This window comes from Anguilla rostrata, chromosome 4 (genome assembly GCF_018555375.3).
Source record: "Anguilla rostrata isolate EN2019 chromosome 4, ASM1855537v3, whole genome shotgun sequence".
In the NCBI taxonomy this organism is placed as follows: Eukaryota; Metazoa; Chordata; class Actinopteri; order Anguilliformes; family Anguillidae; genus Anguilla; species Anguilla rostrata.
In genome coordinates, this window is record NC_057936.1 from 54,911,689 (window position 1) to 54,936,369 (window position 24,681).

The window sequence follows — 24,681 nt, forward strand, 5'->3', positions numbered from 1 at the left end:
AAAGGAAATCTTGGCTAAAAGTGTCCCCAAATAACACATAAATAGTAGGCTACAACAGTCGTGTATATAAATAACACCTTTTAACACTAACAGTTATCACGAAAATGAGAAAAAACTAAGGATTTCATAAATGTCAGAGATTTTGTTAAACAAACATCATTTAACCTCATTACGCCAAAGTTTTTTTTTTAGGATTCAATCGCAATTATGATTAAAAAGCCTACAAGCCTATCAGAGGACATCGAATAGGGTGCCAACTGCATTATGTAAAAGCACTAAATGAGGAGAACAATGCCTTTATTAAAAGGAGTTGAAAATATTCATTAAAATTGTTGCATAACTCCTTTGAATGCAGGAGTTCAGCTGTGCTACTTGTTGCCGCTGTCCAGTCGAGCATTAACAAATGCGTCGTGTGGTGGGGAGGGAAAGGGAGGTGCTAGGGAAACGAACAAAACTTACTTCTCATACACAAATTCGTCATCCGTGCAGAAATAGTGCGTGTTTGCAGTGCTTTTTGGTTTGCTTCTTAAGGTTGCAAAATACAGTCGGTCTAAGAAACAGAGGGGAAGACAAAAAGTAATTAGCAAGGAAAGTATCCTACATGTGTCGCATATCAACGTTAATTCATCTTATGTAGATACACCAACTCCCACACTATGAAAATGGATTTAGTCGGTTTACCTGAATTTAAAAAGTACAACAAATGCAACGCTATGTAAACTTAACTCAGCAGTAGCTACTAAACAACACTTAGCTATTGAAAAATTAATGAAATCGAGCCAGCCACCTCTCGTCCGTTAGCTAGCCAATGCTTCATTCCGAAAAGGGACAAGGTAGCTAAGGCACATACAATTTGAATGTTAATGTCAGTATATTAACATTCAAATACAACGGGGTAATTATCTGACGTTGGCTCACAAAAAGCAACGTTAATAAAATGTTTGCATTTGTAGATAGTCTAGTTTACCAAAGCTGAACATTGCATTTTATTTCCAGATGACTATCTACAAATAAGAATTAACGTAACCGTTATGTGAATTAACGTGGTGTAAGTTACATTGTAACATCAGCCTAGTCAACTGGCTACCTAGTATCAGAATGGAAATACAGAACTGAGGGTACAAAAAGTCTAAATAGATAGTCTCTAAGCTAAGTAACGTTACTTACTTGCGATTACAAAGCACAAACCCAAGCTATCGGACAAGTTATCAGTAAGTAGCGTAGCTAGTCTACATTCATGCACTGGCTTGGTATGAAATTGTCTATTTGGTGACACCTTAAAATAGGAATGTATTACAATGTATCCATAAATAATTACAAATACAGCAAACAAAGCTAGCAATGTTACGCAGTAATTGCTAACATTTCTTTTAACAACATTCGTTTGCTTGTCTCGCTAGCTAACATGAGATGCATCCAGTCAGTTGCAGCATCAATTATTTAAACACAAACAATGCAATTCTGGTCACGTTTTTATTAATTGAAGACAGTTAGATTGTTAGCTCATATGAAAGCTAGCTAATCACAACAAAAGTGTCAATCCGGAGTTAGTTTCTGAACTGCGCCTCCTAACAACGGAAACAATGCCCGATGTCGGACGACGACCACAGGAGTAGAGCTATTTGATTCAGGATGGATAGTGTCCAGTCAGTCTAGGCTACTAACTACTGCATGCAATATCAGCGTTAAACTTGCAGATGATTCCTTCTTTCTTACCTTTAATAAACTCGGATGCTCCTATTAGTTCATTGTCGTCTGCCATTTTAAATAAAGTAGAAAGGATCGCTGAGTGTTTAAGGCTGTCTAGAGTCATGGACAAAAATCACAAGTTGCACAATTTAAAAAAAAAAAAAAAAAGATTAAATAAAGCCAACAGCCTAGAAAAACACTCGGTGTGCGGAGTCGTACTAAGTGTCCAAAATACTTTCTTCTCGATCAGACAGAACTTCCAGAAAGTCGCTAGCACCAGCCAATTATCCTTCTTCAGAAATCGTATGTCGATACTAACAGAATGATGGCTAGCTGACTAGCTGGCTAGCTAGTAGCTAGTCCTACGCAGTCCAGCCAGCTATGCTATTTTATGAGCTCCGCTGCTTGGTAAAAGAATCAATGAGACGTCATTTGAGAATTCCGAAACAACTTCCATGTCCTGAGAAAAAGTGAAGAACAGTCTTAAATGGAATTCCCCTTTCCCTCTATCGATCAGCGATCGCGTAGGCGGGTGTGGTAATCTATCTCTGTTTGCGAGAGGTTAAAATGCGAGACTGGTCTTATTCCCTCACTTCTTTCCGATCCCAGTACTAGGCGAAAATCTGTTCCCCTCCATGGCTGCAGACACACACTAGCCTCCAAGGAACATCTTAAAGGGACATCACATGGTAACCAAGCGCCCAATCACCACACAACTGCACGTTGCTAAGGTCTGGTCTCCCTCGGCCAATCAGCAAAAGAGACGCTGTTGGTGAAGTAAACATTGGATGGAAATTATATTGTAGGCTATTTCGATTCAGAATTCAAAGCTTCTCAAAAGCTTTGGTGTTGATGTTTTTAGTATCGATTGTTTGTTCATCGACTGGTGTTGATATCGACTGTTTGCTCATTTAAATGACACAATTTGTTCATTTAAGATACTGTAAAAAAATATTGTGAATATAATTAACCAATATGATAACCTAATCATTACACATGGGAACATATTACAGTTCACTAATATCCCGTGGTTATTTTGCTGACCAGCAAAACACTGTTATTAACAATTAATCCCATCTTCTAAAGTAGATCAATTGCTTGGGCTATGTATTGAAATCATTATTTTATTATTAATTATTATTATTATTATTATTTTTTGGAACATACTGTATTCACTCCAGGTTAACAAACAGTGTAAGAAAGTTGATGTAAGAGTAAAGCATTATAACTTACCTCAGTACTCTATGGACAGTACTCTAAACTAGAGCTTCAATTGACCAAACACAATGGATGGGTAAAAGTAGTTAGTTACCTCTGCTGTCCATTAGCAGACCAACAGATATACACACATATAATCTACAACTCATGCACAAAAAGTTAAGCCAGGGATATAAATTGTGACTCCAGGATCCTATGTCAGGTCAGGGTGGAATATTTATTTATTTATTTATTTATTTACATTACACACTCTTAAGGAGTAACAGTGAGTCAGCTGCACCTGGGGTCCATCTGCCCTCCTACCCTTTTTGTGGCATTTATTGTGGGCTTGCTTGTATTTCCTGGCTATATAAGTACGGAAGGTGTATGGAGGTCAAGCAATAAAAGACAAAAAGGTCTCAGTGGGAGAGGTGCTGTATTGGGTAGCTGTGGTCACTGCTCTGGGCTGAATCATTTCAGAGACACTGGTAAATCTGACATCATTGATCTCTGGCTGGTAGTTTGTGGTAGTTTCATGTATGTGAATCATTTAAAGCCACGTGATCAGAGTCACCACCATCAACTAAACGTTTCACCCTTTTTCAGTTAGCCTTGTAACATCAGTACCGGCTTGTTATTTTTCATTGCATCACAGAAAAGGCCTTCGTGATTGTCTTAGCCAACTCCTTTTTTTCTTTGCTAACAGAAAGGAACTTGTCCAAGCCAGGTGCCTCATATTATTGGAGCTTAATTAGATTTCTGTGGTGTATAGAGGTTGATGCTCACATTGACCTGCTGAGTCGTTTACATGTTTATTGCAGTTCCATAATCACTTCCCAGTCAGTTTTCTTTAATTTTCAGTGCCATGCAGAGAGGCAAATGCTATTGAAGCCTTCATAATGGATCCTCTGGGATGGCTGCATCCCTAGCCTTTCACGGTCAAGACAGACACTTTAAACACAAGGCCTTTGTTCGATAACAGAGAATAAAAGACATGATGCAACTGGATAGGACATTTGCCATTTAAACAGCGTCCATGAATTGAAAATGAGATCACGGTACATCTGCTTTCATCCACTCTCAACCCTTTTTTAAAAAGACGACTGATGATTCAGTCTTACCTGCTATGAGGGAGATCCAGACTCTCTGGATGTTTGTGGGTGGATAGCTCCATTCACTGTGCTCCTGGTCCTTCCAGGGTGGGATGTCTGACATGCCTTCATGGGGGTGCAGCAGGGAGGGGCGGTTTGGAAGACCCAGGACTTCAGAGGGGTGCTCCGTTTGAAGGCTGAAAGGTTCCACTTCCAGCCGTGCTGGGTACACTGCGCAAAACAGAGCGAAAGCACCTGCCGAGCCGAGGACTGGACGTACCTTTGGAAGGGATTCAGAGGCGTCTCCTGACAGGGGAACACAGAGCAGGGGAAGATTGGCTCAGGTGACGGACTCAGGTTACTGAAAAAGCACTGGTCCTCCTAGGGGTGTTCGGTTACTCCCCAGATCAGGTGCGACTATCAGGCTTCCTTGAGTTACCACTCCGATTTATCAGCCTGCCAAGGTTGTTTCCTTTTTATGGAAATGTATCTCAATCGGAGAAACGACACAGTTTTCACCCACTTGTTACCAGTTGTGTCATTTTACATCTCTCTTTGTTGCTGTGGATATAGTCTCTCGTATACTACATTTTCACTGAGAAGTACAGTGGGCTTCTCCCTCTGAGATTATCTGATACTCTGAGATAGTGACATCATGGAAAAGCAAGGATACAACCTAACCCTGCAAATCCATGGGGTTTCCTGTCAAGAGCAGATTTACGTATTCACTAAGAGCTATAACAAACGAGGGGATCTCTCCCAAGTGTTTGTTTTGCTGAAGTACACAGCCATACACAATGCTGTAGAAACATTACTGCAGCCAATGCTGTTTGTCTCCTTTGATAACATTGTAAGGAACAGCATACAACATTAGAAAGTATAAAAAATGAAGCTAAAACTAAGCAGAAAAGAAATAAGTTTCCTAATGGTTTGGTTTCCTATTAGCTATGTAGCACTGATAAAAGTTGATGCAATGCGCACGGCTTCCATTGTGCATTGTGTTCTGAAGAGTGGCAGTGCATAGAGGTGAGCCTGTGTCTCTATCTGTCAGTGTGCTGGTCACACCGTACAGCCCACAGGAAGCGAATCTTTGGACTTCAGCTGTTTGTTGACAAGAGCTACTTACACAACTTTTGGCAGCGCAGCACACAGGAAGGGTTGAGTAAGGTGCTGAAGGACCAAATGAAAGACAGTTTATTCTTAGTGCACTACGCATACTGCACGCCAGTATTTATACACAGGCTCGTTCTCTGGTGTACTTCTGGTGTCCCTCTGCCGCAGTGACCACTTTTGAGAGCCTGGACTTGAACAGTCTGTGTATGAAGGAATTGTGAGATAATTCTTGGGGGAAACCCATTAATACTTTTTTTATATATTCTGCCTTTAGTGGCTTTCCCAGGTCAGACAGGTAATAACACCATGATGACACAGTGTAACATGTGGCAGTATATTTTAATTTAAGTCTTATTTACACCTAGCTCTGCTAGAACTATGTTCTATTTTTAAGGAGAGCGAACTGTCTGCCCTTATGTTTTTTCCACTTCATTCAGGCAGGAGGAAAGCAGAGGGTATTACAGACAGATGGGATGACAGTATAGTGAGTTTAATGGTCGCATGGGAGATATTTCTATATGGTTTGAGAATCAGCCACCCTACAGACTGCCACATTATCTCACAAATATTCTCAAATTTTAAGTTACTCATTTACTACTGACATTTTCCCATAAAGACACCATTGCACATTTTATTTCATACTTCAGAAGTTCAGATATAAAGAATTTGTTGAATAATTGTGCATCATCCAAAATAAGCATTTGTTGAATGATTGTGCATCATTCAGAATAAGAATTAAACCATAAATAATATATTCTGTGGGAGGGAAAACAGCTGCAGAGAGAAAAATCAGGAGTCAGGAGTCATGTCAATCATAAATCAACACTTTTCCTTATTTTCATAGTGTTTGCTGTCCAATATTATGTTTGTAGACTCACTTGTGTCCATGTAGCAGTTTCATTTTTAAGGCAAGTAATCAGTCATTTACACAATACCTAGGCATCACTCTACATTTCACTTGGCAAAAAGCTAACCAGTGAAGAGGAACTGGTTGTTTTGTAAAGGCCTGTTTTTGAAAAAAAAAATTAATTAAAGCCCAATACAGTCTCCTCTGACCTCCCAAACAGATCAGGATTGTTGATTGTGTGTGTGTGTGTGTGTGTGGGTGGGTGGGTGGGGGGGGCTGTGAACTCTGAGGCCACCTGCTGTGGATGAGTGGGGATAACAGAAGAGGGAGCGATGAGGACATAACTGACACAGCTCTGCATATTGCATAACATCCTCTCCCTCAAAAAACACAGCCAGGTGTCTAGCCTCTTCAAAAGCAAGACTGCATTTTTCCTGCACTGCTGCTGTTCTGGTTTTTATAAATCAGAGGAATTACACGGGCACTTTCAGCAGAGGCCATGTGTTTCAGAAATGATGGACACAAAGGAATTAAGACCCTAATCCTATAGTACCATTTCCATGCAACAGATATAAAAAGGAAAATATTTTGCGCTTCCTCAAAAAGGAACCACCATACAATTGCTTCATAATTCGCACTTTTTTCTAATCCTCTCTTCCTCTATATAGTAGGTTGAAAAATTTTGTTTCCAAGTTGATTTTCTGTAATTGCAATTGTGTTGTTTTTATGACCATTGTTCAAACATGTTTTTTTATGGAATCCTCTTTGCACTTGAGCTGCAACAGATGTGCATGACAGACTGCTCTGAATGACAGGATATTGAAAGGAACAGGGTGGCAACACCCACTTCCCAGCAGAGATTACTCATTGGCCCTTGAACAATATCAATCTGCCCCTTCCCCTCAATACTGCATCCCCCACCCCCGCCAAGCAGGCCCCAGTGCTCTTCCTCCATATGCATTCATGGCCACTGAGGCAGGCCCAGCTCTTCTTTTTGTTCCCGGCATCTGCTGAAGCCGTAGGACAATAGGGGAGGAGGAATCAGCCACATCACGCTGGAGAGTCTTCCTAAGTCCATTGTTGCTTCTCCTCCACGCCCCGCTCCTCACTCTTACCACTCCCAGAAGAAACTGCACGTTTTCAAAGTGCGATCACCTGGTTCTTATACAGAAAAAAAATAATAAAAATTGTGCCACTCCAGGGGAAACTGGCAAAAAAGGAAACCAGTTAATGCCAGGAGTTAAGAGCTACGCCCTACTAGAGCCTTGAGTCTCGCTTGCAAAGAATTTTAATTGGCACATTAAGAACACAATTCCGATTGCTCTAATCTACCTGGTGAACAGGTCCAACTGACAGGGCCAGGGACAGAACAGTGAGATCTAGAGCCTACAATAGTTCACCGAGCAATTAATACAGAGATTCACTCAGTACTGCAACCGACCTCTGTACTTTACACACAAAACTGATGATGTGGAAAGAGTTAACGGTACACTAGCGAGATGAACATTTAAAAAACACATTTTTTAAACCCATAAATGGATTTTTTAAAATTGTTTTAGCTTCACTTTTTCCACCAAGTAATCTAGGAAACATTTTCAATGCCAAATACCTGAGTGAAAGATTTAGTGTGTAGACAGGCCTGCTCCTTTAGCTACCAAGTTTTTCCTGTACAGTTTGTGCATGCAACTTGATAGGTACTAATGGTTTTAAGTAAATGTAATTTTCCCTATTTTAAATCATTTAAGTACAAAAGCATTTTTTCTTAATGTCTTCTTTGCAGCAAAATAGAAGTCGTTCTACAGAACCTTATATTGTTCAAAAATAACAAATTCCCATTTACTTCAATATACCATAAATATGCAGACATATCCATCAAGGCAGCTTTCTTGACACCTGACCTGTGAGAAATGAACACAGGGTTGGCCCCAGCTCTCTAAGGACTACTTTTAGAGATGGATAAGCAGCGGTAGGTATTAAAGAAGCTCTGGCATATAACATTGTATTGTTAGGTGCTGTGACTGAACAAACATTTCCAAGCAAAATTCAAAGAATAGTTTTATTACAGCATAAGGCAATACCCTGAGTAACACAAGCTAAGAGGGTAGTAGTAATTAATGTAGGGGGTTGGGAATTCGGATGACTGGTCTTCAAGGCATTTGTTCAAAGAATATTGAGGGGGGGGAAAGCCAGGAATAATTAATGCATCTGGGTGTCCTCCGCTTCTATCTCTTCCATCATCGCTTACACCAGGACAGCTTCATTTTTACAACACCAGTGACATCACAGTAGTGTTTCTGCTACAGTCCTATCACCAGAGGAAGTCAGGCAGCTCTGTGTGACAGTGGGGGGGTCAAGGCCAATGGGTGGGGTTAGGGTAAGGGTGAGGAAGGACTAGAAGTTGGAGTTGGGGACGGCAGCTCCCTGGCACTCGATGATGTAGGTGTCGCTGGTGGAAAGCTCATCCTCCGCCTTCGTCACTACAAACTTGGCCTGTAGGACCAGACAGTTGAATGAAGCGCATTCAATGGCAAAGCAGAGCATATTAGGCACTTGAGCAATTTAACATGCTTATGGGAGCACATTTTCCACTCTCAATCCAAATGATCACTATACTCCAAGCATCAATTGCACCTTTCAACTAATAAAGGCTCAGGAGGAGACACAAAACGTTGTTCAGAATCCAGAAGTTGCAGCAGCACGTGGGACGCGCGATGCTAAAGGATATAAGCTAGCCCACGGCCCGTTTCTCAGGAACCCACCTTCGTGAGCTGTTCTGCCACGTGGATGGCGGTCTGTGTGTGCAGCGTGACTGGCCCGGTGCGGATTCTGGATGTGCCCTGTGCCAGCGCCATGAACATGATGAGCTGCCAAAGGAAAGGAGAAAAGCAGCTTCAGCAGGTGCTTAACTGTGTGTGTGTGTGTGTGTATGCACATGTATGAGCGTGTGTGTGTATGCATGTTTGTGTGCAAGCATGTGCTTGAGTGTGTGTTTGTGCGCGTGTGTGCGCTTGTATGGTGTGTACGTGCTTGTGTGTGCGCCTGTGCTTGTATGGCATGTATGTGTGTTGTGTGTGTGTGCGCATGTGCTCGTATGGTGCGTGCGTGTGTGTCAGTGTCTGTGTGCTTCCACACGTCTCACCTGGTCCTGTAGGAACTCGTCCACACAGCCGTTGTGTCTGATGTTCCTCAGCAGCATGTCTGCAGCCTCAATGCCCACTTTATCAGCATACACACCTGAGCCAGGCACAACAGAGCTTTAGCGGTCAGACCACACACACACACACACACACTCCAGCCATTTACACTGACCTTGTGTTACACAGGACAGCAGGTTCACATCCAAATCATTCATAAACAGAACTGTGCACTCTCAACTTCACCAGGACAAAATTACACTTTAGCATGAATCTATACTAATTTTCAAATTAAAACATTAACCTTTACAATGTGTCATTTCATTAAACATACTATAAACTGCTACACAAGAGGACCCACAAAACCCCCTTTAAACCAGCATAACAGTCCACATAAAAGGCCTTGCCCAGTCACAGCGTTACACCAAATTAGACCTTACATCACCTCGTTAGACATGCAAGCCAAGAGAATTACACACAGCCAAGCGTTAGCTGTATTTTGCTTTTCCTGTCATACAGTGCCCTCTGGTGGCTTGTGTAATTATGCAGAGACTCAGCAGTAACAGCAGTGCATCCTTACCAACAACAGGACTGGCCTGTACACTACACCCAGAAGGGGAGCCACAAACCAAGACCACAACAACCTGGGGCTCCCGTACCACAACAAACTCACCTTTCTTGCCCAAGGCGGAGCCAGCAAATATACAGCCAGTGGAAGACTCTGCAATGATACTTAAGAGAGGAGAGGAAAACAACGTTAGTGCCATCATTTACAAAGCAATCAATCAAGGGGAAAGGGGAAGGGTGGAAGACCACACACACACACGCACGTGCAAGCACACACACACACAGGACAGAAATAGCACAGAAATAACAGCAACTTCCTCTTCAGCAGAGAGAAAGACTTCATCAAAAAAACATTACAAGGGAATCCACACTCAGTGAAAGTGTACAGAAATCAAAACCACTGTGTGGGCAGCACACAGGAGATTATGCTCCATTTTAAGGCTCATCTCATTCCCTTCCTTGTGTTTTTAATGCCCTCACTACACTGGCACATCAAGCTGGAAGGAATCTGCCAGAACAAGGAAAGTCAACTGAGACCACTACAGATGGCTGGACCCACAGGTGACTCACAGTGACTCGCCCAGGGCTGCTGAGGTTTTAAAGTGTAGAGTAACACACAGGACGTTGCCTGCCATAGTACTGCAGCAATGCAGAGCCATTGGCACAAACCCTTGCTCCACAGAAGTCACTCAAGCACTAAATTTACCAAATTCACTCAGTCTTTCAGTATAGCTTTGGCCAGTCACATACTCTTGATTTTGAATCACATTTATGGACTACCGCAGTTAAACCTGCAGAAAGAGGAGGTGGTGCAGAAAGAGGCACAGCCCCTGGTTGTGACGCAGGCTTACATGATGCCGTTCCCATTGCCGCAGGCCTTGTCCTTCTCCTGCAGAGACTGGATGTTGACGTACAAGTCCTTGATCTCCTTCCTGATGCTGCGCACGGCTGCCGTTGACATGTCCTTGGCGAGCTTAAAGGGACAGAGAGACCACAGCCATGGCAACATCACCGACAGCCCCTTTCGATAAGAGTCAATCAAAATAAACATGGCTTCAGCTGGCCGGCTGATTTACTTAAGTGTCTTCCTGTGAACGCACAAGCTTGGCCTATAAGATCCCCATTTGTTTTATGTTCATACTACATTTTGTCAGTATGGATACAGTGGCACAAGGACAGAGTTTGTCCACTGATCCACATATGATTATTCATAGGGGGAAAAAAAACAAAACAAATACTTAACAAAAAGTACATGTCCAAAGGGTTTCCGTGCGTAGAACTAAGCCAGCATCTCCCAGGTGTAAATATAAAGGAACTCATTAAGCGCTGGTTTATTCATTAGGGATTAGGAGGGGATTTGTTCTTGACGGCACGCTCGACTCCTCTGATGGGCTGGGCTACCTTAAAGGGCAGAACGCCAGCCACGAAGGCCCTGCCGTAGATCTTGGTGATGTTGCCCCTCTCCGTCATGCTGATGGGACTCAGCTCCTTCACCGGATTGACCTTGACCACCACCTCACCTCCACCTTTGGGATAGTACCCTCTGTTCAAGAGGTCAAAAGAACAATGTCAGCCAAACAAAGAACATCAGATACAAAAGCATATGCTGTTCTACAAAAACAGAACGGTTGGCCATTTCAAATGCACCAACTAGCTGAAGGACAAATTCTTGTATTTATTGATTCACAAAGATTCACAAAGCTAGGATGTTGTGCAGGCACCCCATTCACTAAAATGACAGAGAGCCTCTGCACTTACCTCATTTTCAGATCACAGTCAAAATGCACCCCAAATTTCTCCATGATTGGCTTGAAAACCTGAAAGACAATTTTCTACCATCAGTCAAATCAAATAACAAACGCTCATTAGCTACAGTATTTTAGAGAGGAAAGCCGAGTTGGTGCGAAAGCCATAACTGTGACTGTAGGCTGAAGGGAACAAGATTGTTATGCATCATTAGATAAACATGCAGAACGAGAACACGAGAAGAAAAAACAAAAACAAAAAAAACCAAAAAACTCTGGCAGACTCTGCAGAATCTTCAGATCTCTATATCGATCATCCTAACCTCCACAGCCTCCAATCCAGCATGTTCCAACCCCCATACCTTTATGGTGTAGTCGATCTGAGGAGCCATCTCCGCGTTGGTGCCCCCCTTCAGACAGAGCTCAGACGGCCCAGCAGCAAACAGCGCACAGGGCAGGGCGACCTGCAGCAACAGCCCCACACTCCTGGAACACAAGAGACATGGGTTCAGATACAGGACCACAGCACCCTAAAACACACGCTCCAACCGCATGCTTCACAGATGAGTCCCAGCCTGTCATAAGCCAGGCCCCAATATCCATGGTTTTTCACATCAGCTGGTTTTGGGTATATGAAAGTACCGCTGCCTTAAACCTTATGCCGATCTGGTCAACATTCACAGGCCCAAAACATATTTATATTGAATCTGGTCAGTCTAGATTTTGTGAATGCACACTGGCAAACGTGCCATTTGAAAAAACAACCCCAGGCAAAAGAACTGCAGCACAAGCCAGCTCAGGCTAATATGGTATTATACAAAAGCCTCGTCAGCACTGCAGTCACAAGAGTTGGAAGTCTTGGATTGCACCTTACCCTGCAGTATGGGTGTCTGCAATGTGATTCCCACCCTTAATTTTGCCAGGGGTCAGTGTGATTTCTGTAGATCCAACCACGGCTCCCTCCAGATTGCCCCCAGTCATGTCCCGCACCAGCTCCAACCCTGACAAATGCTGAGGTCTGAAGAGATTAAAGGGGAAGTTTACTATAAAAAGTAAGAAAGTGAAGGCTCACTAGCTCATTCTGAACTCAAAATGTACATAGTGAAGTTCACACATTAAAATGTATTATTGATGCCGTTAAAGATATAAACCGTAAACAGTGAAGTTCAGGTCAACATAATACTAAAATAGACATTATTCAGAGATGATGTTTCGATTTTGTTTACATTTTTTGTCTGATGAACAGAAAACATGCTTGTTGACAAAAAACGTTTGACAGATTGCAAACAATTCAATCGTAATTGCGTCCTCAAATTAAATCACTTGCGGATGATCAGAAAAATACTAACACACAAAATTTTGTTAGGGCACTTTTTAAAAAACCTAAAATGATTAACGAACACGGTACCAACTAGCCATGTGCTTGCGTTAGCTAGCTTGCTAACTAACAAAGGATCACATGATCACAGAAAATGTACAAAGACTGAGTTCTGCATGTATAAACGTTACAGAATATACCAAACAGCTTAAAAAAATGTTTTAAAATGTTCAACAATGTCGGTGTTGATTTGCAGTGGACTATGAAGTAGCTGACTCGCTATACAAAAATAACTCACTGCAAATCAACTTTGCTTTGTTTCTCATTCACTCAAACAGTCTGGTCAAGCGTCTAGTCTACCATCCCCGTCTCAACTACCGGCATCTATGTATGCGCTAGCTAGAGAACATCAACTTAGGAGTATACACACAAAATACATTTTGAAATACATATTCTTATTACCTTAATCCTGGTGTACTTCTACCTGCTCGGATTTTGTTTATTCTTACAGAGGCGCCATGGATGCAACTCAGTGCCGCAGACACTCTCAATATCTGACCCCCCTTAAAAAAGGAAAACAAAGTCAAAAATTGAAATACTTCAATAACGATTATAGTTAGCAATGAATAATTCTGATAATCTACAATTATTTAGCTAGCTCATAAAAGAAATTAAAGCTATACAAATAGCTAGCTAGCTAGCTAGCTACTCACCCCCTCCATTACACTTCCGTCAATTTCGAACGACGTTGCAGCCATTTTTAAGAAGGAAATTATTGTAGCTCGTTTAATTCTGAAATGAGTTCAGTCACAAAAATCGTAGAATACTTCTTTCACAAACAGTATGAAGTCAGTATTTAAAGTAGACCACTCAACTCAACCTCCGTGTAGCGCTAACTAGCTAACGTTACTATCGCAGCTGAGATATTGACCGGCGACTGAGAACAAACAATACTGAGCCAACCGCGAACTTCGCACCAGTCACTGCGCACTGGCACTGCGCTCAATTTAAGTAATGTCAAATTCTACTTTGCTGAAAATATACGCTCGTTTCACAACTACTGTTGAAAGTTCCTAATAAATATTTCGGACACTTCAGTCAGTTCCCCAGTTCAGAGTAAAATGAATTTATAGCCGCTAGCAGTTGGTCAGTGGACTGCGTCTGTACATGCGCAGACATGCGCAACAGCACAGCACTGTTTGAGTGCATTGTGTGAGAAAGTTAGAAGAAAGGACTTTCATTCATCAGAAAAGCTCGCCAGACGCCTGACCCTGTGCCGACAATAAAGGAGCAGCCAATGAATCTATATAACTGTTCTGCCAGACTGCTACATGGGGTAGTGCCAGTGAGAGGGATATCTTAGCTAATTACTTATTTAGACTTATTTGAAGTCTACTGCCAAAAGGATTGTTTCATTTTAGTAAATTATCTTGCGCCTAAAATGTTTACAGAATAATGCTCCTTTTCCTTTAAACCAAATGCTTATGGGCTTTCACTTAAACTTTTTAACAATTGACAGTAGCCTATGGACGAATATATGGCCTACCACCTTCAGCGAAAAATGAACTTTGTGGTTTTGTGATTATGTGCTGATATCATATTTGTTCTCTGGTCTTAACACAACCTAATTGTTTTATTTACCATAACACAAAGCGAATGTTTTCCTACAGTGTATACTTTTTTGTAGAGGGTCTAGAAAGTCTATGCCCAAATTTTGGAGTTTATTGGGCCAAAACCAAATCTTTGCAATTCAACAAAATTCTCAAATTTCAAAGATAACTGTACAACTTAAAAATGTCGTGTATGTGTTTTGTGCTTAGTGTGTACCATTACGGCATAGCTTTTCAGAGCCAATTATATTTGTGCGAACTTCAGTTCAGGCAATACAAGTGTATTTAGATAGAATTGAGATTTACATTATCTATGTAGCCTGTATGACATGACATAACTTGTCATTTGCCTAAGCTTTCACATTCATGTCACGTTCAGTATGATCTTTTCAAATTACCACCCCCTTTTTTGGCCAAATCAAAATTTAACAATTTAAATGGCATTCATATATATAGTAATGTGGCATTTTATCCTTGCCACTAACATTTGTTGGTATTTACCTGATGTCATGGCTTCAAACAGACAAGCATTAATGTGTTTTTACCAAAACACTCATTTTTGTTTCTACAAAGCTTATTTACTGTTGGATTATTATTGATCTCAGATAATATATTTAAAGCCAATTGTCAAATCCAATTTATTTATTTGTTTGTTTGGTTTTGCACAAAATGCTACCACATAAAGTTTAATTATGCTTTCTGCAGTAGGCACGTTAGGTTTTATAATTTAACTTTTTAGGTTTACGCTTGCGTCCTATTCGTTCTTTCAACAGGTAGGCCAATAGCTTTTTTAACACAGGACCCTTATCTATCCGATTTTGCCCTACACTGTCAACGGCAAGTCGCCCTCTAGCCGTCTTTTATTAGAACAACATCTCAGAAACACGGTGAAGTCTGCCCTTCAGAGCACGATTCTTATTGGCTATGCAAGAGGGGCGTAATCAGTTCGTCAGATCCGGGCAAGGAATAATTCGGAGTAAAGATGGCGGCAGTTACAACATTGAGGGGTTCATTCACTTTTATGAGACGCTTGGTAAGAGTGCATACTTCAGTTAGATGCTTCGGCATCAAGTAGTGTTTTTCAAAACTGTTAATGACGCTGTGGTGTAAGTATTTGCGCGATGGGTCACACGACAATCAGGGAAGAAAATGAAGTACACCGCCGCGGTTAGCCGGCTTGTTAGCTCTCGCTAGATTGTGGACCAAGCAGGATGTTTTAAAACTAACATTAGCAATCTGGCGAGCTAACAGGCCAACTATTTGAGATTTGAGGACACGTTTACACTCCAGCGACACGTTGTTTATGTTGCCAACAAGTTCGTTGCTTAATATTATGAACAGTAGCATGTGCAGACAGCCAACATTTAACGTAAAAAAATCATTGATCTTAGCTATCGTGTTTGCGAGGGTACTGTCGGTAATGTAATTGGAATGAACTAAAGTTAGCTAGCAGGTTGGAAATCTAGTCATACAAGGTTTGGACACGGAAACATGTTCTTGTGTTTTGCACTGTTTAGCTATGAGGAAGTTTCCAGGATGCACAGATCAAGTTGCCTGCTGTTGACATCGGTGACGCTATGTAGCTGTCTAACTACTGTCCTCATCACCTTCATGCATGATGTCAACTTCCCTGTTTGTTATAATTTGCACAATTAATACAGGTTTTTATTCTGTACTATAGAGTACTACTATAGAATCTTATCTATATGGGTTGATAATCTTTTCCCCCCGTTACTATCTTTGTTTAGCACCGAGTTTTACGGTCAGTTGTTTGATTCATGTATTTGGATATCTCGCAGAACAGTACTGTATTAGGAGCTAATGTAATTATCCTCCCAGTGTTCTGTTGTTGTAAGTAGTTTTAGATAAAAGCAGCCGATTACTTTTTGTTGTGTGTATGTGTATGCGCACACATGAAAGGCTTGGAGCCGGTAACCAAGCTGACATAACAAGCTACATGTGGAAATGCCCCTTCTGATCTTAAGACAGTGATAGCGTCATACTCCAGACCTCTCAATTCAGCATCCTCTCTACCAGCAGTCTGGCCAATCTCTTTGAGCACCTGGCAGCCTCCTCTCTCCTTTGGATCTTTTCTGCCCTCTTCCCCTGATGGTGGAATGACCTTCCCCAATCAGTCAGAAAAGGAGATTTGCTGTCCTGCAGACATATTTTATAAAGTCACTTTTTCAGACTACCTTTTTAAGTGTTTCTATAAAAATGAACCATTGTCTCAGTTTATCTTTAGGTCTTGAGGCATTCCCCTTGATGATGGCTTATTTAAATTTTATGTACCTTTAGCTATTTGTGGTGTTTGCTTACCATGTGAAGTGCACTTTGTAAATTGCTTTGGCTTAAACTGTGCTGAATGACCGAATTGTAAATTGTAACATCAAAACAAAAAGTGGCTTGTTTAATGTTTTTCCTCTTCATTGCAGCTGTCTGCACACCACTATAAGCACTGCTGCTCTCGGCTCCAGATGATTCGACCAGAATACAGGCTCAGTCACTCATCTCTCCATGTCCCCCAACAGTATAGGTGTTTTAGAACAAGCTATGGTAAATAGTTTTATTATTCTAAATAACTATAATGTTATATATCACATTATTATGAGGAGAATGTTATATGAACTTATCACCCTTTTTCCACAGTCAAGACAGGTCCCATTTTGCAGTTCAAACTGTCAGATATTGGGGAGGGGATCATGGAGGTCACTGTGAAAGAATGGTAGGTTGTGTTTTTCTTTTGTTTAAAAATGCTTACATGTAATTGACCTTATATTAATCCTGGGCCTTTCCGTGGTTTGATAGCCAATGCAAATACGTTTTCTCTGGCTTAGAGATAAAATTTTGTTTATATATTACTCATAAATGGCTGGGATTTCTTGATTTTGAATCAATAGCAGTCAGAACGGGAATACACCTGTTTTTGTAAAATGTTTTTTACAAAACAACTTTTACAAAGCTTTCTGTTTCACATTGGTTGCGATTTTATTGTTGTTAGTGACAGGTGGTTATTTTTTGTGTTTTTGCGTGTTGTTGTTTATTAATATGTTTATTCATTTTTTAAAATGAGTTGTATACTGTTTCAGGAGTATGTTACAATGTCTTTTGAGACTGAAATTAAAATGAATTGTGCAAAGTAAAGTTCTTTGAATGAATACATTGTGCCCATGCCATCAGGATCCAACAGAGGGCACCCAAGCTATGGGTGTTAATGCAGATTAATTTGCTTGAATATGAACACTGCGTGCTTTCAGGTCCTAGAAGTTTCTTTTGGCACATATGTATAGTGCCGCAGGCCATCTCATTGGACAGTTGCAGTATTAAAATAAATTTAAAAAACCCAGAAAACCATTGCCTTTCATTGGTCTTAAGGTGGCTTGCACCTGAAAGCTGGAACTTATCTTGATTGCAACTTTGCCTAGTGGTGTTTGCTTACCTGATAAATGTCCTTTTCAAAGTTCCTTTGGCTACAAGTGTCTGCCCAATCACTGAAGTCACAAATTTGTTAATAATATGTAAGTGCTTACTAAATCAAAGCCACATTAAGCAAGGTTCTGGTCTTTGGTAAAGTCACTTTTGCTTACCGTACTGACGCTGAGCAAATGAAACTTGTGTAGCAGCAAAACAAGACCCTGTAAAAATAGAGAACTGTGATACTACTGCACAGCCTATGACTAATGCACTGTCTGAACCTCAGATAACTGCTGGATACTGTGAGCGGTGTTGTTGCTGAAATAAGAGCTGGCAATGTGGAGGGTTCCATAAAATTTAAAGACACCTAGAGCACTCACAGAGGATGTCTCCGAGTGTAGTTAACGGTGCAGTAACAAGCAAAGTACCATTTGACTGACAAATTCTCAAAAGTTCAGTTGAAGTCGGCCTTATTGCATACTAGTGAACAATCATTGTCATTTTATTTCAAATATGATATTTTGTTCCTTCACTGGCATATGTACTATTTCTCCTATGTAAATGTAATTTAATTTATTAAAACTGATAACGTCATATAGGTATATTTTTAACCAATGACCATTTGGTTATTTTTTCATTAGTAAACATCACTGTGGGGTTGTGGACTATAATGGGGCCAAACCATTGTGAGAGCGGGATTAAAAATTGGCCATTCTGACCTCCACATGGATGCCACTTGGAGATATACAAAAAAATGTTCACTTGCTCATGCTGTATCGCATCAGTCATCCCTTTTCTCATCTGCACATCAGGTATGTGAAGGAGGGGGACAAGGTTTCTCAGTTTGACAGCATATGTGAAGTACAGAGTGACAAGGCATCGGTCACGATCACCAGCCGCTACGATGGTGTGATCCGAAAGCTCTACTACGATATTGACTCCATTGCACTCGTGGGCACCCCGCTCGTCGACATTGAAACTGATGCTGGCCCGGGTAAGTGCACTCCTCACTCCATATTCTTAACTGAGAGTCTTTGTTCCTCACAGTATAACCACCAATGTAATATGAGTACGTATTTAGTTCATGGTTGTGAAATGTTTATTGGTTCATATTTGACCTATAGCATCACAGCTCTGACTTTCTTACATGCCTGCGCTTTTTTTAATAGGTTGAATATTTGACCACAGCTGTTTAAATGGAGACAAAAAATGGAAGGAGAGGTTTTCTGTTTGATAAACACCAGAAAGTTTTCTGTCTGGTGTTAAAGCAGCTCTGAACCGAAGCTGCTTATATTCTGTGCTTCTTATATTTTAACTAAAAGTGGACCTTGTCCTTTTGTTCAGAAACTTGGTGCTTACCAATATTCCCTTCCTTTTTGGAGATTTGAGGGGATTAAGATGTAAGGGGTTTTTGGCACCCGTGGGAGAGAGTGAAGGGGTGCTTTACGCTTTGATTGAGAGAGGGGATGGGCATGTGAAGTAGCTCTAGAACATTCTCTGCAGCTCTACCTCCTTCACTCCTTATTAATGGTTTGAGGCATTCCAAAACCACTCGTGTTTCATGGTTCCAAGCCCATTTCTTTAAAGTTTTTTTTCCTCAGATGTCTTGCAAAGTTTGGCTTGAGCTGGCGTAAGAATGAATGGAAGGATAGCAGTAATCAGCTGCATTTCTCCTTTACTGTACTTTATGGCACTTTTGATTTTTGTGGGCCACCTTTGTCTCTGGCTTTCCATTCAGAGGTAGCCCCAGAAGAAGATATAGTAGAGACACCGGCAATGGCGCAAGATGAGCACACCCACCAGCAAATCAAGGGACATAAGACCCAGGCAACGCCTGCAGTCCGACGCCTGGCCATGGAGAACAATGTGGGTTAACCTTTAGAGAGCACACCAACACAACGTAACCGTGAACCATGGAACAGATGCACGTGCACTGTTACACACTACTCTAACTACTCTGCCTTAGTCGAGGCTGTAAGTCTTTTTCATGCGTGCACTTGCACAGATGTATCGTGATCTGTAGGCTATACTGCATAAACCTCACTCAAGTCAAGCACCCGTTTCCCCAGAGTTACTGATGTCAGGCCGGTTATACTGTATGATATGCTCCCCATAGCCTTACATAACCCCCCCCCCCTTCTGAGTTACCATTGTTTCAAGCTCATTAAAACGCAATCATATTTACAAAGTTACTGAGCAAGTGCAAAAATCAACACCTTCCAAAAAATATGTTTTAGCAACACAAAGACTACATCAATCACCTGATCATCAGTCAGTCAGAACACCAGTTGAGTTTAACTTACGGAGGTACGGAGTGAAAGAAAGACAGCTACTGCAAATTGTCAACAGTGGTTGTAAACTCCTGGGGAAGGGGCCAGGAGTTGCTAGGTTGGTAGGAACAAAACAATGGAAAGGGTTGTGATGGATGACACTGTTTGTCAAAGCTGTTTTCCTGGCAGGCCAGTTAATTCCCCCTTCTCCTGCGCTGGGCATAAAAATAAAAATGGGGTGTTAAATCTAAACAGCCTCTCATTGCCCACCATAGAGGTCCTGTTGCTATGGATCCTAGTGGGGTCTGTAGCCGGGGGCAGGGCTGAAAGTTGAGTGGAGTGCACAGACCAATACAGGACCCTTAGTTCTTGGAACAAGTTGGGCAATAATCTCTGGAATGCTATTCAAAGTACAACGACTTTCTTTTGTTTGTGTCTGGTGTTTTCAGAGTGAAGTTTAGTCCACTGATGGACATACCAGCTGTCTGTGCTGCAGTAGGCCATATATATATAAAATTGTTTAGCCTTGTATGTAAATGCATGGATTAATAGAACAATGCTTAAAATGTACATAAGAATGTTATGTTAAGTAGCTCAAATCCTAACTTAAAATGTCCAATTTTGCATCATAAAACAAGATGTTAGAACCTCCTACATTCTTGCTGGCTCTCTGTGATTTTGGGGAGAAATTTGTTCTTTCACTTTCTTGTATAGGAGCTCTGTCTTGTATCCTTAAACTAAAAAACTAAAACAAGCATAAGTTGTCCAGTCCACAGCAATGAAGCCCCCTGTATTGCCCAAGTCACCCGTGCGTTTGGCCTCCCACAGATCAAGCTGAGCGAGGTGGTGGGGACAGGGAGGGACGGGCGCATCCTGAAAGAGGACATCCTCAACTTCCTGGCCAAGCAGACGGGGGCCATCCTGCCCCCCTCCCCGTTCCAGGAGATTCAGCCGCCCCCACCTGCAGCCGCTGCAGGACCACCTCCTGCCAAGCCTAAAGAGAAAGTGCCCCCACCGAGCATCCCCCAACCCGTGGCCCCGAGACCGGTGTTCACTGGCAAGGACGTCACCGAACCTCTCAAAGGTGAGGGTGCTTCTCCTCATCACTATCCACTCTGATAATGGAGGGAATGTATTTTAGATATTTTCCCCCATTTATTTGTGTTCCCTCTGGCTAGAGCCGTCATTTGATACTCAGTTTCGGGGATATTACTGTGTGCCTGTGTCAGTGCGGTTTTAAATTGAACTTTCTTGTGAACAGGTTTCCACAAAGCAATGGTGAGAACCATGACTGCCGCCTTAAAGATCCCACACTTTGGTTACTGTGACGAGGTGGACCTGACAAAGTTGGTTCACCTGCGCTCGGAGCTGAAAGACCTGGCCGAGTCCCGTGGCGTCAAGCTCAGCTACATGCCTTTCTTCATGAAGGTACCTGGGGACCATGAGTACATCCCATGATTCATCCTGCTAGTGTTTGTTAAGTTGAAGGCACAAATGTCAGGAGCTCACATATCGGAGTGTTTGTGTACCTGGATGTTGACTTATGGCGATGGCTTAGTGGAGGTCTGGGGTTCAGGTTCTTGTGCAATTTGACGGTAACGCCTTCCTCTTCCTGAACAGGCAGCATCCTTGGGGCTGCTGCACTTCCCCATCCTGAATGCCTCTGTGGATGAGAACTGCCAGAACATCACCTACAAGGTCAGGCACTTCACACGTCTGGGCCAATAGAAACATGGCATGATGATACTGTACTTTGTTTAATCCTAATGGATTGGGGATGAGAAAAGCTGGTGAAATTAAAGTGATGGATATTGAATTATGAGTCCCGGCGTTGTTTAGCAGCCTAGAACTTTTCTCAAGTGATGCTGTGCAATTCTTATTATTTTGAGAAATAACATGCAGTGCAAAGTCATGTGGGAATGCATCTAAGGACACGATAGACATGATGATGGATTTGTCATTTTTAAGCAAGCCAAGTTTAACACAGAGTTGTACTCCATTTAGCTGAGCACCAGGGAATGATGCTATTGTAAATTATGACTTCTCCTCAAACATTAAGAGAGATAACTGAACTGAGATATGGAAGGATGTGTAAATCCCCAGTGACTGTTGAGTGTGTGACCACCTGGCGTCCTGCTCCTCCCACTCGAAACGCAGGCGTCCCACAACATCGGCTTGGCCATGGACACGGCGCAGGGCCTGATCGTGCCCAATATCAAGAACGTGCAGCTGCTGAGCGTCTTCGACATCGCCCTGGAGCTCAACCGGCTGCAGACTATGGGCTCCACCAGCCAGCTGGGCACTGCCGACCTCACAGGGGGCACCTTCACCATCTCCAACATCGGCTCGGTGAGCAGGACGCCCGGGGCATGGGGGATGGCACAGAACATAGGGACAGGAACGAGGGAGTGAGCATGGTTAAGTTCATACTGCGGTCCTTCAGTTAGTAAAGTTTTCATGGACTCTCTTTACTTCCTGTCAGATTGGTGGCACGTATGCAAAGCCAGTGATCCTGCCCCCAGAAGTGGCGATTGGAGCCCTGGGGAAGATCCAGGTTTGTGAGGCATTTGTGTTATGATGAATCTGTTTCCACGTGTGTTCTTACGTATGGAGAATGAGATGAACCACCATTTGCCATAATTTCCTTTTATTTTTGCATGTTATATGTGCCGTGCTAACAATTGTCAAATGAGGTTGAACACAAACCCCATCAAGAGTGCGGTAGGTTTGCAAGAGACGGGTAGCCTAGAAATTCCTTTTTCATAAGCCGTAGCCTTCGAGAGTGATTGTTTCCATGTGCGGTCTTGAACCCAGAAGTCAAGATTGCAATATTTACTCCTCCCTCCAGGTGCTGCCCAGGTTTAACGCCAAGGGCGAGGTGGCGAAAGCGCATATCATGAACGTCAGCTGGTCCGCTGACCACCGGATTATAGACGGAGCGACCATGTGCCGCTTTTCTAACATGTGGAAGGCTTATCTGGAGAACCCCGCCTCCATGGTCCTGGACCTCAAATGAGCACACAGCACTTCCGAAGCCCCAGGTGTGAAACTGACGATTATGTAGTGCCGTGAAACTGACCCTCCTGGGTGCTGTTGCCGCTGGCTTCTGAATTCTGTTTTTTCTATTCCCACTCTCCCCCCCCCCTGCTGCTGTCCTGGATGGCTGCACATTGCAAGGACGTTGTAGCATTTGCAGTCACGTGAAGAAAGTCGACAGCAGGGTCATTCCTTCCTTTTCTGTGTGTTCACTTTGAGTCCTTTTCTCCCTCATCATTGCCTTACTAAACTGACAGGAGATGGTTACAAAAGAAAGCTAAATGATCTGAGAACGTTTGGTTGTGGAGAAAGCGTACCCTCCCCTGATAGCGAGCTGAAATCCTGTGGACGGGAGTTGGTCCGTGCTAAATGCACACAGTCATTAGGAGGTGTTCTCTAAACACTACAACATTTCAGGCACAAGGATAAAGTTCCAGGACAGTGCCCTGCTTTGTGCTGAATGGGGTTAGAATGAAAATCTCTGACACCTGGGGATGTGAACAGTTACTGTACAGAAGGTCATGTAACAACTATTTCTAGTTTGTTTGAGCAATTTGTATGTTTCTAAGGTACTGCTTTTGTAGTGCTCTGTATTTCATTAGAACCCATTGCTTTCCACACTGTCTGGATATGTCCTTAAGATCACTAACGGAGAATGTGGTTAAGTTAAGGGTAGAACATTTGTATTACTAGGTCGTTTGGGGATAATGGGAAGTTATTATGCATTACTGGTGTTTAGTGGAGTCTGTGCTACTTGCAGAGACAAATACCATTACAGGATTACCCAATAACCAAGAGCGACTGGTCAGGTTTTCTGGTGTGGATCTTGAAGAATAAAGAAAAAAGTTTTAATAAAACTGGTGTGTAAGTGATCATCATGTCGTTTGTCCTCATTCATGATGTGACATTGTGTAATAAGAAATAAACCTTGACTCTGTACTTAAATATGAATCAGTTGGTTTTTATTTATTCTGAAACGTCGCAGTGGCAAATGTTATGCAACTACCTAGAATATGAGGTAAGGTAGACGGCACTTAGGTTCTTAACTTTACGAGAAGGAATTAATCCAGAGTTAATGAGAACAACTCTTCTATTGACAATAAGAAAAGTACAGTAGCTGTAACGCGCAATTTGTAAGAAGCCTGAATATTTATTATAAGTAGATGCTGAAGTGCTGACGTCGCCTGGTCGCATCCCTGAAAAACCGGGAGCTCATTTTAAAGGATCCAGTACAAGCGCAGCTCCGCTTTTGCTGTTGGTAGAGGAGTTTTTGTACGGCGTCTTTCACCGTAAATTTAATAAAATAAAAACTGGTGAGTGTAATTTCAGCACTATCAATTGAATTTCTGGACCGGTATATTTATTTTATTTCTCGCTTTTTGTACTTTGTTAAGAAGCGTAGGCTAATAGATAATTACATTTTACATTAAACAACCGGGATATACACATGTATATAATTTTGTCGAATAAATTTGTCCTTTGTTTGTATACGATACGGTGCGATAAAAGGTGGCTTGTTTGTTTTATGTAAAAAACAAAGAAAGAAAAAGAAACGTAAGACCTAAACTCCAATGGAGCAGATCTTTGAGTCGGATCGACAAAGGACTGGATTTTCTGATCCCGAGAAGCAGCATCGAGTCAGCGGAGGTC

General features: G+C 42.1%; 3 protein-coding genes across 11 annotated transcripts in view; 1 reads left to right on the forward strand and 2 right to left on the reverse strand.

Moving 5' to 3' along the window:
* Positions 1–4,899, reverse strand: part of cdc14ab (cell division cycle 14Ab) — a 50,083-nt gene extending 45,184 nt beyond the window's left edge. For 2 of the 8 annotated variants that reach the window (XM_064333269.1, XM_064333268.1), the window contains exons 1-2: positions 1,717–2,692; positions 460–550 (exon numbers count right to left, since the gene is read on the reverse strand). In XM_064333269.1, the coding sequence (XP_064189339.1) occupies positions 460–550; positions 1,717–1,813 (188 nt within the window). In that variant the 5' untranslated portion in view covers positions 1,814–2,692. Of the gene's footprint in view, positions 1–459; positions 551–1,716; positions 2,748–4,007 lie in introns of those variants that run through there. The other 6 variants (XM_064333265.1, XM_064333270.1, XM_064333264.1 and 3 more) reach the window with 6 other exon arrangements.
* A 3,080-nt stretch (positions 4,900–7,979) lies between these two features.
* On the reverse strand, positions 7,980–13,873 carry rtca (RNA 3'-terminal phosphate cyclase). Its single transcript, XM_064333271.1, has 11 exons — positions 13,415–13,873; positions 13,164–13,264; positions 12,258–12,401; positions 11,746–11,869; positions 11,397–11,455; positions 11,040–11,181; positions 10,490–10,611; positions 9,745–9,803; positions 9,077–9,171; positions 8,697–8,801; positions 7,980–8,427 (listed from the first exon to the last, which is right to left on the reverse strand). The coding sequence occupies exons 1-11, from the start codon at positions 13,457–13,459 to the stop codon at positions 8,329–8,331; spliced, it is 1,095 nt and encodes a 364-aa protein (XP_064189341.1). The 5' UTR covers positions 13,460–13,873; the 3' UTR covers positions 7,980–8,328.
* Positions 13,874–15,192: 1,319 nt separating this feature from the next.
* Positions 15,193–23,976, forward strand: dbt (dihydrolipoamide branched chain transacylase E2). Of its 2 annotated transcripts, none has more exons than XM_064333274.1 (11): positions 15,193–15,344; positions 16,747–16,867; positions 16,961–17,036; positions 18,538–18,719; positions 19,464–19,591; positions 20,824–21,079; positions 21,257–21,423; positions 21,616–21,693; positions 22,153–22,344; positions 22,478–22,549; positions 22,844–23,976. In XM_064333274.1, the coding sequence occupies exons 1-11, from the start codon at positions 15,294–15,296 to the stop codon at positions 23,009–23,011; spliced, it is 1,491 nt and encodes a 496-aa protein (XP_064189344.1). In that variant the 5' UTR covers positions 15,193–15,293; the 3' UTR covers positions 23,012–23,976. The 2 variants fall into 2 exon arrangements, with proteins under 2 accessions (XP_064189344.1, XP_064189345.1); XM_064333275.1 differs by having other exon boundaries at positions 15,318–15,417.
* Positions 23,977–24,681: the final 705 nt, after the last annotated feature.

What these genes read in the sequence shown, in the direction of transcription:
- rtca (XM_064333271.1), bottom strand. Translation starts at nt 13,459, where the DNA reads ATGGCTGCAACGTCGTTCGAAATTGACGGAAGTGTAATGGAGGGG. An exon ending in AGAAGTACACCAGGATTAAG is followed by an intron (nt 12,402 to 13,163) that starts GTAATAAGAATA and finishes TAATCTCTTCAG; the next exon opens with ACCTCAGCATTTGTCAGGGT. An exon ending in CTCCGCCTTGGGCAAGAAAG is followed by an intron (nt 9,172 to 9,744) that starts GTGAGTTTGTTG and finishes TGCCTGGCTCAG; the next exon opens with GTGTGTATGCTGATAAAGTG.
- dbt (XM_064333274.1), top strand. Translation starts at nt 15,294, where the DNA reads ATGGCGGCAGTTACAACATTGAGGGGTTCATTCACTTTTATGAGACGC. An exon ending in TCACTTTTATGAGACGCTTG is followed by an intron (nt 15,345 to 16,746) that starts GTAAGAGTGCAT and finishes TCTTCATTGCAG; the next exon opens with CTGTCTGCACACCACTATAA. An exon ending in GAGCCCTGGGGAAGATCCAG is followed by an intron (nt 22,550 to 22,843) that starts GTTTGTGAGGCA and finishes TCCTCCCTCCAG; the next exon opens with GTGCTGCCCAGGTTTAACGC.